The 14,497-nt window shown below is 41.2% G+C and overlaps 1 protein-coding gene across 2 annotated transcripts in view; it reads left to right on the forward strand.

Annotated features, from left to right (window-relative positions):
* GRIP1 (glutamate receptor interacting protein 1) overlaps nt 1–14,497 on the forward strand; it is a 370,480-nt gene that overhangs the window by 291,166 nt on the left and 64,817 nt on the right. For both annotated transcript variants that reach the window (XM_029283947.1, XM_029283946.1), the window contains exons 8-9: nt 6,422–6,569; nt 7,266–7,435. In XM_029283947.1, the coding sequence (XP_029139780.1) occupies nt 6,422–6,569; nt 7,266–7,435 (318 nt within the window). The remainder of the gene's footprint in view (nt 1–6,421; nt 6,570–7,265; nt 7,436–14,497) is intronic.

Here is a 14,497-nt window from a genome sequence, read left to right on the forward strand (position 1 = left end):
TAGTTTAAGAGGGAGCTAAAGGATGTTATAGAATTGTTAATTTTAGGGTAACATAATTTAAGATAGAATATAATTATTGTATTGTAAACCCTGTGTGTAGCTCTGGGAAGTCGGGGGGAAGGGAGGGGGGTGGGGAAGGGTGGGTTGAGGGAGGGGGGGAGATATATTGTAAAACTTTTAAAAATTTTCAATAAAAAAATAAATAAATAAATAAATAAGCCGCCTTTCCAGAATATTCTTCAAAGAGATGGAGGAGACCATCACTTTCTTTGGTTTCACAGAAATGAAATTTGCATTCTAATTCCTATTTGAGTGGAATGCTGAAAGTATTTTTCCTTTGTCATGATTAGGTTGCTTGAGGGAAAAGGTATCCTGTTGTTTGATTAAGAAACCCAGGTTGTTATTAGCAAGCTGGAAGCAATTACAGGGTCTCTGGGAAGCTTTAATCAAGTCTTGTGTGCTGATTGAGCTGTAGTGTGCGGAATAGGAAAATTTTATAATAAAATAAAATTCTATGAGTACTTTCCATGCCCATATTTCATCAGCCTATATTATATAATTACATAACCAATACACAACATGATATATGAATGCTTTAGTCAATCTGTAAATATATTAATAATTTAAGTATGTTTTGTGCATGAGTAATTTATATATTTATTATTCATGTTTACAATAATGTTTTTACTTGTACGTGAAAAACTAATCTGTCTTGGCTTTGTATTTATTTATTATCTATTGCCACAACTGTTTTTTCTTAATGTTTCGGTAGTCTGCATTTACTTCTTGCATTTTAAAAGACATTAGAAACATATTTGTATAAAGTCTAAACACATTTTTGAAATTTCTAGGAAACCCTGGAAATAGCAAATTATGTGAAGCAATTTATTGTTTATTTCTGCTTCTGTTGCTGTGGAAAAGTTTGCACATTCTGCTGAGCTAAAATTGAATTATGCCTGTATTTTTTCATCTAGAAGTAACTAGAAATAACCATTTTTATCATAAGAAAAATGCCCAAATCCATATCAGGATAGTAAAACTTCATCTAGCAAACTCAAAGATCATAAATCCAACTCTCTAAAAAGAAAAACTGGGGGGCAAAAATTGTAGCCAACTTTTTCTAGTGACTTAATTTATTACAGCCATGTTTCCTTTTACTATCTCCCCTCTCCTCCAAAAGGACATTTTAAATAAATAAGATTCTGGCCGCACAGAACTTGTCCATTCATGGCTAGATGGTAAATAAAGTCAGAGGGAGAAAAAAATCAGCCAGAGTTCTGCATTATAGAGAGGTAATATTTTGTATGTTGTTTTGTGACTTTTGGAGAGGAATATTCTAAGACATTTTCTATGTAAGGACCCACCTCAATTCCACATTTTAAGAAAGCAGAACTCTTGGAAACGGTTTTCTCCAACAGGAACTTTTATTAAAAGTAGTTGTTTGGAAAACAGGTCTGTAACCACCCAGATGACAGTGTTTCCATTGCTTTCTGGTAATTCCACTATAAAATCCATGGATATTTCTTTCCAGGGGGCTGAGGGGCTGGTTGTAACAGTCTGGGCGATTTCCCTTGCAACCTCTTAGCAGCTGCGCAAGTTGGGCAGCTGGTCACGTAAACTTCTATGTCCTTTTTCATGGACGGCCACCAAAATTGCCTTTTAATTAAATGTAATGTTTTTACAAATCCAAAATGCCCTGCTGATTTTGTATCATGGCATAGCTGCATGAAAATGACCCTCTGGGTGGCTGGTATATATAACGTCTCCCCCACCCATGGCAGTCCATCCTTGATGGTACACACGTGTCTATTTTTTTGGAACCATTCATCTGTTTCTAAAGTTTTCCGGAATTCGATTCCAGTTTGGCTACCCAGCTGTGGCTTCATTTTAGCTTGGGCCGTGGTGGTTACTAGTGCTGCCAGTTGTGATTTAGGCATGAATGGTTTAGAACCGGTGGCTCGCATGCTGTTATATTGGGACATGCGAGACAGTGCATCTGCCAGGAAGTTCTTTCTACCCGGCAAGTGTTTGAGTGTAAAAGGGAATTGCTGAAAATGCTGGGATCAGCGGGCTTATTTGGGAGTGAGCTTTCTGGGTGTTTTTAATGCTTCCAAGTTTTTGTGGTCCGTCCAGACCTGAAAAGGGATTTTATTCCCATCAAGGAAATGGCGCCATGTAAGTAACGACTATCTCACAGCATACGCCTCATTTTCCCACACGGTAATACACTTCCCTTAGGTCTAGTTTAGTGAAAATTCTTCCTTTCGACAGGTAGGATAACATGTCCTTCATGAGGGGTAGGGGGTATAGGTTACTTTCACTGATTGCATTCAGGGCGCAGTAATCCAAGCACAAGCGCAAAGTACCATCCTTCTTCTCTCTAAAGAGGACCAGGGCGGCTACTTTAGGCTTGGCAGGTTCGATAAATCCCCTTTCTAGGTTTTTATTTATGAACCTTTCCATCTCCTTCTCTTTAGACCTCATGGAGTATAGTCTGGGCTTTGGGAGTTTTTCCCTGGGTTTGAATTCTATGGCACAATCCGTGGGTCGGTGAGGGGGGAGCTCATCCACCCGTTCCTCACTGAAGACTTCAGCAAGGTCTCGGTATTCCTCCGGTATTTCGGTAAACCCTTTCCCTCTCCCACCGACGCTTTCTCTGCTCCTGGGCTTCATAGGGCTCTTTGGGGTGTCCAGTTCGCACAATCCCCCTTCAGGAAATTGAGCTCTGCCATCCTCCAATTTATCTAGGGGTTCCATTTCTTTAGCCACTCCAGCCCTAAGATCACTGGGCATTCCATGCCTGGGGGTCACTACAAATGTTATGTCTTCCTTGTGGTTCCCCAGGGATAGGTGGATTGGTAAAGTGGCAAGGGTAGCTGGCAACCCCCTGTTATGGACCCATCTAACTGGCCGAACGAGATCGGTTGTTTCAGTCTCCTCACTGGGATGCCCAAGTTCCCCACTAGCGTCGGGCTAATGAGGCAGCGGGTGTGGCCAGAGTCTATTAAGGCTTTCACTTTGACAGCTTCAGGCATGGAGGGGGCTAATATAGTCACTGTCTTGAGGATGGGTGTGATGGGTCCACTTACCAGGGGTTCGCCCTCCGAGCTGTCATCCGAGGTATCCGCTGCCCCTGTGATTTAGGCCAGAGTTCCTTCCCCATGCGCTGAGGGGCTTTCAAGTGGCATTCTACAGTGCAATGCCTCTCTCTCCCGCATTTGAAACAGCCCATTGACTTCTTGGCCATAGCCCGTGGTTTTGCTGGCTCATGCATTGGCTCAGGAGGCGAGTAGCCCCATGGTTTTCCTCAGCGGTGCCTCTTCAGTAGGTCGATCTCTGCTTCCTCCACCAGGACGTACCATTTGTCAAGTCAGCGTGTGTCCCCATGAGGCAGGCAGGCATCATACATGTTGTAGTTTAGGCCGTCTTTGAAATGGCTAAGGATGATGTCTTCCGGCCAGCTTAGCTTGTTGGTGATGGCCCAGAATTCTTGTGTATACTCAGCTACCGGGCATCTGCCCTGCCTCACCGTTTTGATTCTCTTGCAGGCTTTTTGATCAGCCAGGGGGTCCTTGAATCGCCTTCTCAGGGAGGACATGAAGTGATTGATGTTGTAGAGCTCTGGAGCATTGGAATCATGCAGGTTCACCATCCAGTCTGCGGCTGCCCCATCCAAAGCAGATTGCACGATACGGATACAGGCTTTGTCGCTGGGGATGTCTCGCCTGTATTCTTCCATGTAGCTAAGAACTTGGGTTAGGAAGAACCCCAAGCGTTGCGACTCCCCCATGAATTTTGCATCCAGCGGCAGGAATCTTTGGATGGATCGGTGCCTTCGCCGCTGACGGTGTTGTCTCCCATCCTGATTGCCATCTGTGGGTCAGCGGGAAGTGGGGGCTGCCGAAACAGTAGCTGCTGTGTCCGTGGACGTCCCCGGGGCTGCAGTTTCTGATTCCCCCTCAGTGTCTCTCCGGTTGTAGCCCAAGGTGTTGGTGCGGCCCCGGGATTCAGGGTTCTCCTCCATGAGAGAGCCAAGGGTTCTTTTCATCAGGTCAATAGCTTTCTCTAGGATCCAGTTCAAGTGCTGCATGCGACCTCCTTCCTCTACGGTAAGGTGCAGGGATTTCTCCATCTCTTGCTTCCATCCAGGTTGGTGGTTGCTCCGCCTCAGGGTCACTTTCCTCGATACTTTTCCCCACTCGTCCTTCTTGCCAATGCCCATCAACCACTGAGGTTTGTGGTTGTGCATTTCCACCACTTCTTCTTCTGAGGAGTATGACGTTTCAGATCCTGACAACTGGCAGGATCCCTGCTGGAGGGAGGGCTCTCCTTTCATGGTGGGTTCTTCCTTCCCTGACCCGTTGTCCGACATTGTAGTTTTTGCAAAGTCCCCCGGTAAGGGTCTTCCTTCCGGGTTGACTATTACTGCAGATCCTGTCTAATGTAAGGACCCACTTCAACCCCACATCTTAAGAAAGCAGAACTCTTGGAGACGGTTTCCTCCAACAGGAACTTTTTATTAAAAGTAGTTGATAGCAGGCATAATAGACAGGATTTGAGGGATTCCTTACAGATCAATACTTTAAAGTGTCCCCAAGCAAACCCCACCCCACAGTTCATCTGGACGGTTCAAAACGGGCCAATCCCCAGGTGTTAAGTCCATCGTGGGAAAAGGGGAGATAACATCAATCCAGCTCTGGTTGCAGTGCGATGTTCAAGCGGCTCTTCGCACCTTCTTTTGAGAAATGGAGAGATAAGCCAGGCTCCAGAGGTTGTATTTCTTTCTCCTCCCCCCTTTTCCTAGCTGACAGGTTAGGGAGAAGAAAGTTCAGAGAGAGATATAGTGCAGGAAGCAAATTGTTACATTGTTGCAGGCAGCAGACACAGAAGCAATAAATGAAGTAAAAGGTTACATTGTAGCGAATAGAGGAAGCGAAAGCAATAACTCTGCAGGCACATCTCCCCTCCCCCTTGGGAGTATGGCAGAACCCAGGGAAGGGTGAGATTTGTTTTTAGATCAGAGGGGATAAATAGAAATGAAATAGAAATGGGTTCTGACATTCTGCTTGAGTTGAAAGTACAGTTTTCAATTGGCAACTGATGTCTGATCCCAAAATAGTCAGTTTTTAGCATGCTTTTCTAAAAATGTAAATGGTATATCAAAACAAGTCAAATATATTTTATTATGACGATCATGGACCAGCATGTTAAAGAAAATAAAATCAGAAAGATAAAATTAATGAGTTCATATTGATACATTTGCATTATTTTTGCCATTGTTTTCACTGCAACCACACAGAATTTAGTCACTGACTTGGTGATAGTATGGTTGGAATCTGAAAGATGAAGTTCGGGGTAATATATATTCTTCAGTCCTTCCTGGAAGATGTTTCAACAGGATATTATGTAATCAGTGCAAATATGTAAAAATTGCAGTAAAACAACACATGTTGGTTGATTTCTGTTTTCCCAGAGTTATATGCATAAGCCAGTGATGGCGAACCTTTAAGAGACTGAGTGCCCAAACTGCAACCCAAAATCCACTTATGCATCGTCAAGTGCTGGGTGGGTGTGGTCCATTGGCTGGGTGTGGCCAATTGGGTGGGCATGGCTGCAGTGATAATGGCAGACTGGGTGGGACTAAAAAGTTCAATCAATTCCAACTTTGCAAGATATTTTTTTTCCTGTGAGAAGTTGAAATTGAACCTTTTTCTTTTTTTTGCACATGGTGGCGGAGGCCTAAAGCGAAAAGGTTTTATAAAACCAAGCTGAAGGCCTAGGACTGGGGTGATGGTGCGCGTGCCCACAGAGAGGGCTCTGAGTGCCGCCTCTGGCACCCGTGCCATAAGTTCGCCAGCACTGGCATAAGCTATATATAATATGTAGTTTTGATCTTTAATTCAAGTGTTATGCATTGTTTGAAATAGTTCACAGACACAGAATATTAAACAGACGTCTTTCTGAGTTTCAGAGGTATTGATTCAATGTAGTTACCATGTATGCATATCTATTTTGGGGGGCTAATGCTAATCTAATTAATACTTGACACTAATAATATGATAACAATTGGCACTGGTTAAAACAGGCAATATTACAGCCATATATTGATTGTTACCTTGCAGATTTAGAACTGCAAGCCCACCTGCTAAATAAGATGCGGTAGAATTATGTCAAGACAGGTGTATTCAAGGCAGTTGTTATTGTATTTTCAATTACAAACCCTAGAAGAGCCAATTTCACAAATCATGTTTCTGATATAAAAGCCATTTTTAAAATAGCAAGCCAAAGTATTTTATTAATTGTTATTTGGTTAGAAGGATATACACCTGTTGTTTTAAAATCCATTTCAGAAATTACTTATTGGAGGCCTTCAAGATGAATTAACTATACCATTATGAAGCACTGGCATTTGCTTTTACAGATTCAGTAACAACAGCTTCTGGACCTCTGCTTGTCGAAGTTACCAAAACCGCTGGTTCTGCTCTGGGCGTTGCACTATCTACCTCAATGTGTTGCAGCAAGCAAGTCATTGTTATAGATAAAATAAAATCTGCAAGTATAGGAGATAGGTGAGTTGTAGTGCACCCTGTTATGTCATTCATCTGCATACAAAACATATGGAAACATAACCTGGCACTCAGAAGAGCAATTCACATACTCAGAGTATGGATGGCAGAACCATCAGAAAGAACTAAATTGTAGATAGGTCATATTTGTAAACTCAAAACCTCAGATCCAAAGTTGCTTTCTCTCAGGAAAGTCATTCCTTTCCAAATATCTGCTAAAACTTTAATGCTACATTTCCTTCAAAAAATTCCAACTACTTAGTTGAGTTCAATTTGTGCTCCTTTCAATCTGTGCAATTCTTTGGTGAATTGGAAAATACTCTTTGAAAAAAGAAAAGGCAGTTGGGAGCCTGCATTATATATACTGCTCAAAAAATAAAGGGAACGCAAACCCCTTCAGTTCCATGGTAAAATGTTCCCTGGTGACTATATGACACCATTTTTAAAAAAGAGACTCTTGAGATTTCTGGGAATTATAGACAAAGCCAAACTGGTAGAAATGGTAATCAAAATTATTTTTTTTCTGAGCACATTGAAGAAAAGCCTTACCAAATAAAAATCAGCATGGATTCCATAAAAGTAGTCCTGTCATACCAGTCTTGTAATCAAATAAAGAAAAATTCTGAAAGAAATAACTGTAAATGATGTACTTCAAAATCATAATGGACTATTTTGAAATGTTTTCTTTTTTTCCCATAGATGTGGTGCATTACATATAGGTGATCATATTCTGTCTATTGATGGTACTAGCATGGAATATTGTACTTTGGCTGAAGCAACACAATTTTTGGCTAATACTTCTGACATTGTCAAACTAGAGATCCTTCCCCATCATCAGACACGTCTTGCACTTAAAGGACCAGAACATGGTAGGATGATTATATTTTCATTATGTTTATTGAATTATTTTCACTTAGCTAGAAATACTGTTTGAGTTCATTGGGACTGGCTTGGAATAAATGTGCTTAAAATGAATAGAATTTAATACTGAGGTGAAATCAGTCGGGAGAGTGGCTTTACTTATGTGAGAGAGGTGCTGAAGACTTGCCCAAAGATATGCATATAATTTTATTTTTATAGGTACCTATAATCAACAGGTGTTTTACTCCATGCTGCCCTAACTATCTTATTTATCTTTGTTATATGCAACAGTGTAGTTCTGTGCATACTGAATATTCCTCTGAGTATAAATTTGGAATCATTTTCAGCCAATATAAGACTGTTAATATTTAGAACTTGGTTAATAGGACTTTGGTTGATACAAAGCAGCTAAAATTAAATTTGCTGAAACAAAATTTCATGTTACTGTGTTAGTAGCAAGCATATTGCTTAGCTATCCAAGGTGAATTAAGAGAATTAATAACATTTTCTTGACCAAAGCAGTAATAACTACATGTTAACACCTTAATTAATAAATCAAAAGATTTGGGGTGAAGTGGAATGCAAGTTAGGATAGTAATTATAACTAATTACTCACAATAAACAGGCATTAACAGGCAAGAAGAAAGGAAATATCACATGAGAGGAATACTTGTTGCTCTTGTATTTCTCACAAAAAACATTTTGATATTACAATAAGACTGGAGAATAAAGTAATAACTTTGGTTTTAAGAAAGAGTCAATTGCACAGTGAAAATGTTTTTTTAAACATTATACTTGAGAAGATGCAAGATGATAGAAAAGAGTTATGGGGAAACTTTTTCAGTCCCAGCATCCTTTGTGCACAATTTTCAGATTTTGGTATAATTTCTACATTCCTATTTGTGGTGCTTTCCTTGAAATATCAGTGTTCATAATCATAAAATGAATGTTCACAAGTAGAAATGCTTTGCTGCAAAATGTACATTAGAACAGGGGAAGCATATTTATGGACTAGGCATAATCCAGTTAATTCAATGTGAAATGCATGAATAGAGATGGTGTCTCTTTTCATTCAGAAAGTGCTCAATCATTGCCATTCCTGGATGATTAAATCTGGCAAGTTTTTACTGGTCAAGAGAGTTGATCAGTCCCTCTCTGACTGTGTATCAGTTGCCATCTGCTTAAGAAGGCAATTATAATATTGTTACTGCAAAAATCCTTTGATTTGGAAGATCTTTGTAATTATAAGTCAGGTTCAAGCATTCTGCTCCATGGGTAGAGTCGTTGAGAAAGTAGAGAGCCCCATAGGATTTAAATAAAACTAATTATCTGCACCCATTTCAGTCAGCATTTCATCTGAAATGTACTGAGAGTGATTCAATTGTACTGGTGAATGTCTGCTTCAGAAGCTAGAAATGCATGGGTACAGTATAGGTGGTACCTTGCTCAATAGTAGTAACTGTGAGAGGGATCTCGGAGTCCTAGTGGACAATCACTTAGATATGAGCCAGCAGTGGGCTGCAGCTGCCCAAAAAGCCAATGGTTCTAGGCTGCATTAATAAGGGATAGAATCAAGATCGCGTGAAGTATTAATACCACCTTACAATGCCTTGGTAATGCCACACTTGGAATACTGCATCCAGTTTTGGTCACCACGATGTAAAAAAGATGTTGAGACTCTAGAAAGAGTACAGAGAAGAGCAACAAAGATGATTAGGGGACTGGAGGCTAAAACATATAAAGAATGGTTGCTAGAATTGTGTATGTCTAGTTTAATGAAAAGAAGAACGAGGGGGGACATGATAGCAGTGTTCCAATATCTCAAGGGTTGCCACAAAGAAGAAGGAGTCAAGCTATTCTCCAAAGCACCTGAAGGCAGGACAAGAAGCAATGGATGGAAACGGGCTTCCGGTTTGTGCTCATGGCACTGGCGGCTATGCGGGGCAATCGGTCCCTCCACCGTCCGGTTTTCTCCCGCAGGGGGACCCTGAAAAGGGTCAGAAGTCGCCCTGGAGGGGCGGCGAGCATGAAGAGGACCTCCGACTGATCGCGGAAGGGCGGCAGCCCTCCCGTTTGATCCGGAGCAGCTCTTCGAACTGATGGGGAAAAGATCGGCCATTAATATGGCCCATCACTAAGCCGTTACCAGCCAAGGCCAAAATTACTATCAAGCACTTCGAAAGCACCGTGGAGGAATTGGGTGAGATCTTACCTTCTTTGTATAGTATCCCAAGTATTTTCCTGCGAAAAGCCTCTTGAAATTTCTTCCCCCTGTGAGGTGAGAGGGAACGTTTTCCTCCCATCCTCTAAAATGGTGGCATCTGACTACTTGGGAAAATAAAGTCTTGAAAAGAACAACTAAGTATTTGGATTTGCATCTTTTTGATATTTGGGGACCCAAAAAGTTCCTATTTTCATGGGGATCTGTTACCTTATCTACTTGTAAAAAAGATGAAAGGATAAAAACCCAGCCTGTCCTGAAAAAGACTATAAATGCTATCGGGGACATCTTGTGGCAATGTTTGGTACAGCAAGTGAATATTCTTGACCAAGAGACCTGCTTACAGCCCAGACCTGTCCTTGGTACTATCTAAGAGAGATAAAAAGCCGAGAGAACAGCTGGGCAGTGAAATTGGCTTTTAGGAACTGTGGAGGTGAACACTTACTGACTCTTGTTTAAAAAATAGCCTCCACTAAAGCACCATTCATAACTATCTCAAAAATGGAGGAGTACTAGCAACAAACTTCATCTAATACTTGAAAAAATTCTTGAAGCTACTGAGATAATTAAATCTAGACTGAAAGACAAAGGCGCCAGCTTAAACCTACAAAATGAAACCCTGATTCCAATTAAAGAACTTACAATTCAAAAAACAACAGAAGTGGAAGAAATTAATACCAAGACAGAGGACGTTAAAGAACAACAAGTACAACGTACTGAAAATTTTGACAACCAAACCCTGATTGCAACTAAAGAATCTAAAACCCAAAAAGCAACAGAAGCAGATGAAAGTAATACCAAGATGGAGGGTGTTAAAGATCAACAAGTACAGCACACTGAAAACCTAGACAACCAAACAACAACCATAAAATTGGACATGACTTTTTATTTAAACCAGAAAAAACCTGAGGAAGAAGACCAGACTGAATTGAAGATAAATACACTAGAGCAAATATGGAGACCTGAGCCACCAGGGCAACAATTTAACGATTATAAATGGGCCAGTTCCTCTGGAAAATTAATAACCAGATGGTCTCCTTTGATTCAAATCACATGTGCAAGAATGAAGGGAGATCTATCTGATGATTTAAAGGCATTGATATGGAAGCCTGGTTGGCATAAAAAGAAAGCTAGAGTTAGATTTAAAAAATGGAGTCTTCTGATTTATGACAGAAGATCCTAATGTCTCAACTAATGAGCTAAAGGGAGATTTTGAGATGAAGGGAAATGTGATTATAGATTTAAATATTGTTGGAAAATGATAAAAAATAAGGGATTAATTGGCTTAATATTTAGATTCATAAGGGAAATGAAAATTAACTATTGGAAATAGCTTCGAATTATTTTTTAGCCCAGATAATACAGATGATGGATTTGAGACAATTAAGGACACTCTATTAGTAAGTGGTGATGTACTAGGATGAGAAATAGAAAATTAAGAATATATTTAAGTAAATAATATGTATATCTTACATATTATAACTTTTATGTAGTGAAATAAAGGAAATTTGAGTTACTCGAAACTTAAATATTATGGATGTTAAAGGTTAAATTGGAATACCGTAATTAAAAATTAGGTAAAATTTAAAAACAGGATATGGATATGTAAAAAAATAAGCAAAAATATATTGATAAATGTAATATACCTTTTCCCCCACCAATGGCAGTCCGTCCTTGATTGTGCACATGTGTCTATTTTTCTGGAACCATTCATCTGTTTCCAAAGTTTTCCGGAATTCAATTCCGGATTGGCTACCCAGCTGCGGCTTTAATTTATCTTGGGCTCTGGTGGTTACTGGCACTGCCAGTTGTGATTCTGCCATAAGTGGTTTAGAATCGGTGGCTCGTGTGCTATTATATTGGGACATGCAAGACAGTGCATCTGCCAAGAAGTTCTTCCCCCCCCGGCAAGTGCTTGAGCGTGAAATGGAATTGGTGAAAATGCTGGGACCAGCGGGCTTGCTTGAGAGTGAGCTTCCTGGGTGTTTTCAAGGTTTCCAGGATTTTGTGGTCTGTCCATACTTGAAAAGGGATTTTATTCCCTTCAAGGAACTGGCGCCACATAGGTAATGATCAACGTATCCCGTATCTCCCACACAGGCCAGCACTGTTCCGTTTTGGTGAGTTTCCTGGATGTATACACACATGGTTGCAATACCCCTTCATCGTTTTCTTGTAATAGTACAGCCCCCACTGCCACATCACTTGCATCCGCCTGTATTACAAAGGGCTTATCCGTGTCTGGATGCCTTAGTACAGGTTCGGCAGAAAAAAGTCTCTTTAATCTCTCAAATGCTGCTTGGCATTCCATTGTCCATTTTAGTGGCTGGCTAGGTTTCACTGAGGATTCTCCCTTCATTTTTAGTAAGTTCGTGAGGGGCAGGGCTATTTGGGCAAATGAGGGGATGAATTGGCAATAAAAGTTTGCGAAACCCAGGAAACTTTGCAGCTGCTTTCTTGTGTGAGGTGGTGCCCATTCTAGTACTGCTCTGACCTTCTCGGGATCCATTTCAATGCCCTGTGGGGATATGCAATAACCCAGGTAGTCTATTCTTTCCTGGTGGAATTCGCATTTCGATAATTTGGCATATAGGTGGGCAGCTCGCGGTTTCTTTAAAAACGCTCTGACCAGGTTGACATGTTCCTCTTTGGATTCGGTGAAGATAAGGATGTCATCTAAATAAACCAGGACCCCCTTAAATAGGTGCTCCCTTAGTAGCTTGTTGATTAATTGCATAAATACTGCGGGTGCCCCTTGTAGTCCAAACGGCAAAACTTTGAATTGGTAGCACCCATTGGGCAATTAAATGCAGTTTTCCATTCATCCCGTTCCTTAATTCTAACATGGTAATACGCTTCCCTTAGATCTAGTTTAGTAAAAATTCTTCCTTTCGACAGGTGGGATAACATGTCCTTCATGAGGGGTAGGGGATATAGGTTGCTTTCACTGATTGCATTCAGGGTGCGGTACTCCACGCACAAGCATAAAGTGCCATCCTTCTCTCTAAAGAGGACCAGGGTGGCTACTTTAGGCTTGGCAGGTTTTTATTTATGAATCTTTCCATTTCCTCCTTCTCCTTAGGGCTCATAGAGTATAGTCTGGGCTTCGGGAGTTTTGCCTCGGGCTTGAATTCTATGGCACAATCCGTGGGTCGGTGAGGGGGAAGCTCATCTGCCCTCTCCTCACTGAAAACTTCAGCAAGGTCTCGGCATTCCTCTGGTATTTTGGGCAGCCCCTTTTCTTCTCCCATTGATGCTTTCTCCATTCTTAAATTTGGTAGGATTCCTTGGGGTTTTAAGTCCGTAGGGTCCCCCTTCGGGAAATTGATTTCTGTCATCCTCCAATTTACCCAGGGGTTCCATTTCTTTAACCATTCCAGCCCTAGAATCACTGGGCATTCCATGCCTGGGGTCACTACAAACGTTATGTTTTCCTCATGGTTTCCCAGGGATAGGTGGACTGGTAAAGTGGCTAGGGTAACTGGCATCCCCCCTGCTATGGACCCATCTAACTGGCCAAATGAGATTGGTTGTTTCAGCCTCCTCACTGGAATGCCCAAGTTCCCCACTAGCGTCGGGCTAATGAGGCAGTGGGTGCAGCCAGAGTCTATTAAGGCTTTCACTTTGTCAGCTTCAGGCATAAAGGGAGCTAATATAGTCACTGTCTTGAGGAGGGGTGCAATGGGTCTACTTACCAGGGGTTCACCCTCTGAGCTGTCATCTGAGGTGTCTGCCAGCCCTACGGTGTAGGCTGGAATTCCCTCCCCATGTTGGGCAGGGGTTGGGGACTCCACAGCCTCTATCGCCCTCATGGCAGGTTCTTTTGGCTTGGCTGGAGACTTCCCAGATTTCCTGGCCGTTGATTAGTCTGGGTTGTGCTGAGGGGCTTTTGAGCAGCATTCTATAGCCCAATGCCCCTCTCTCCCACATTTGAAACAGCCCATTGACATCTTGGCCGTAGCCCATGGTTTCGCTGGCTCGCATGCCGGCTCAGGCGGCAAGCGGACCCATGGTTTTCCTTGGCAGTGCCTCTTCAGTAGGTAGATCTCTGCTTCCTCTGCCAGAACATACCTGTCATGGTTCCGAAAGATGTTCTTGCTTGACAGTACCATTCATCAAGTTGGTGTGGGTCCCCCCGAGGCAGGCAAGCATCATACAGGTCGTAATTTAGGCTGTCTTTGAAATGGCTAAGGAGGATGTCTTCCGGCCAGTTCAGCTTGCTGGCAATGGTCCAGAATTCTTTTCTTTTTTTTTTTTTTCCAAATTTTTTTATTATTTTTTCATCATAAAAAACAATCATAATCCAATAAACAAAATAAAAAATAAAATCCCCCCCCCCAGACTTCCCAAACCTAGTCCCAGGATAATATTCATATATAAGTAAACAAATACTAATATCTCTAACTCCACAAAATATCTTAGTCTACATGAAAAGATAGAAAGAGTAAACAAAATAAGAGAATCTAAAAACCTAAGTTATATTCTACCAGTCTATACTTCTTTTGAATATAAACAATCCATCTTCTCCATATTAATAAAAATTGTTCATTTGAATAATTCTTCAAATAAGCCGAAATCTTTGCCATTTCAGCAAGATTCAAAACTTTCAATCTCCAGTCTTCCATTGTAGGCAGAGTTGGGCTCTTCCAATTTTGGGCTATCAACAAACGAGCAGCAGTTAAACAGTAAAGCAACAGATTTGTCTCTTTTACATCTAAATCTTGCACAATACCTAGAAGAAACAGCTGTGGGAGAAAGATAATCCTTTTTTTAAAAATTTGCTGTAGGTTCCACCACAATTGTATCCAAAAGGCCTTAATAACCTTGCAAGTCCACCACATATGAAAAA

Source organism: Protobothrops mucrosquamatus, unplaced genomic scaffold, assembly GCF_001527695.2.
Source record: "Protobothrops mucrosquamatus isolate PMUCROS unplaced genomic scaffold, P.Mucros_1.0 scaffold289, whole genome shotgun sequence".
NCBI lineage: Eukaryota > Metazoa > Chordata > Lepidosauria > Squamata > Viperidae > Protobothrops > Protobothrops mucrosquamatus.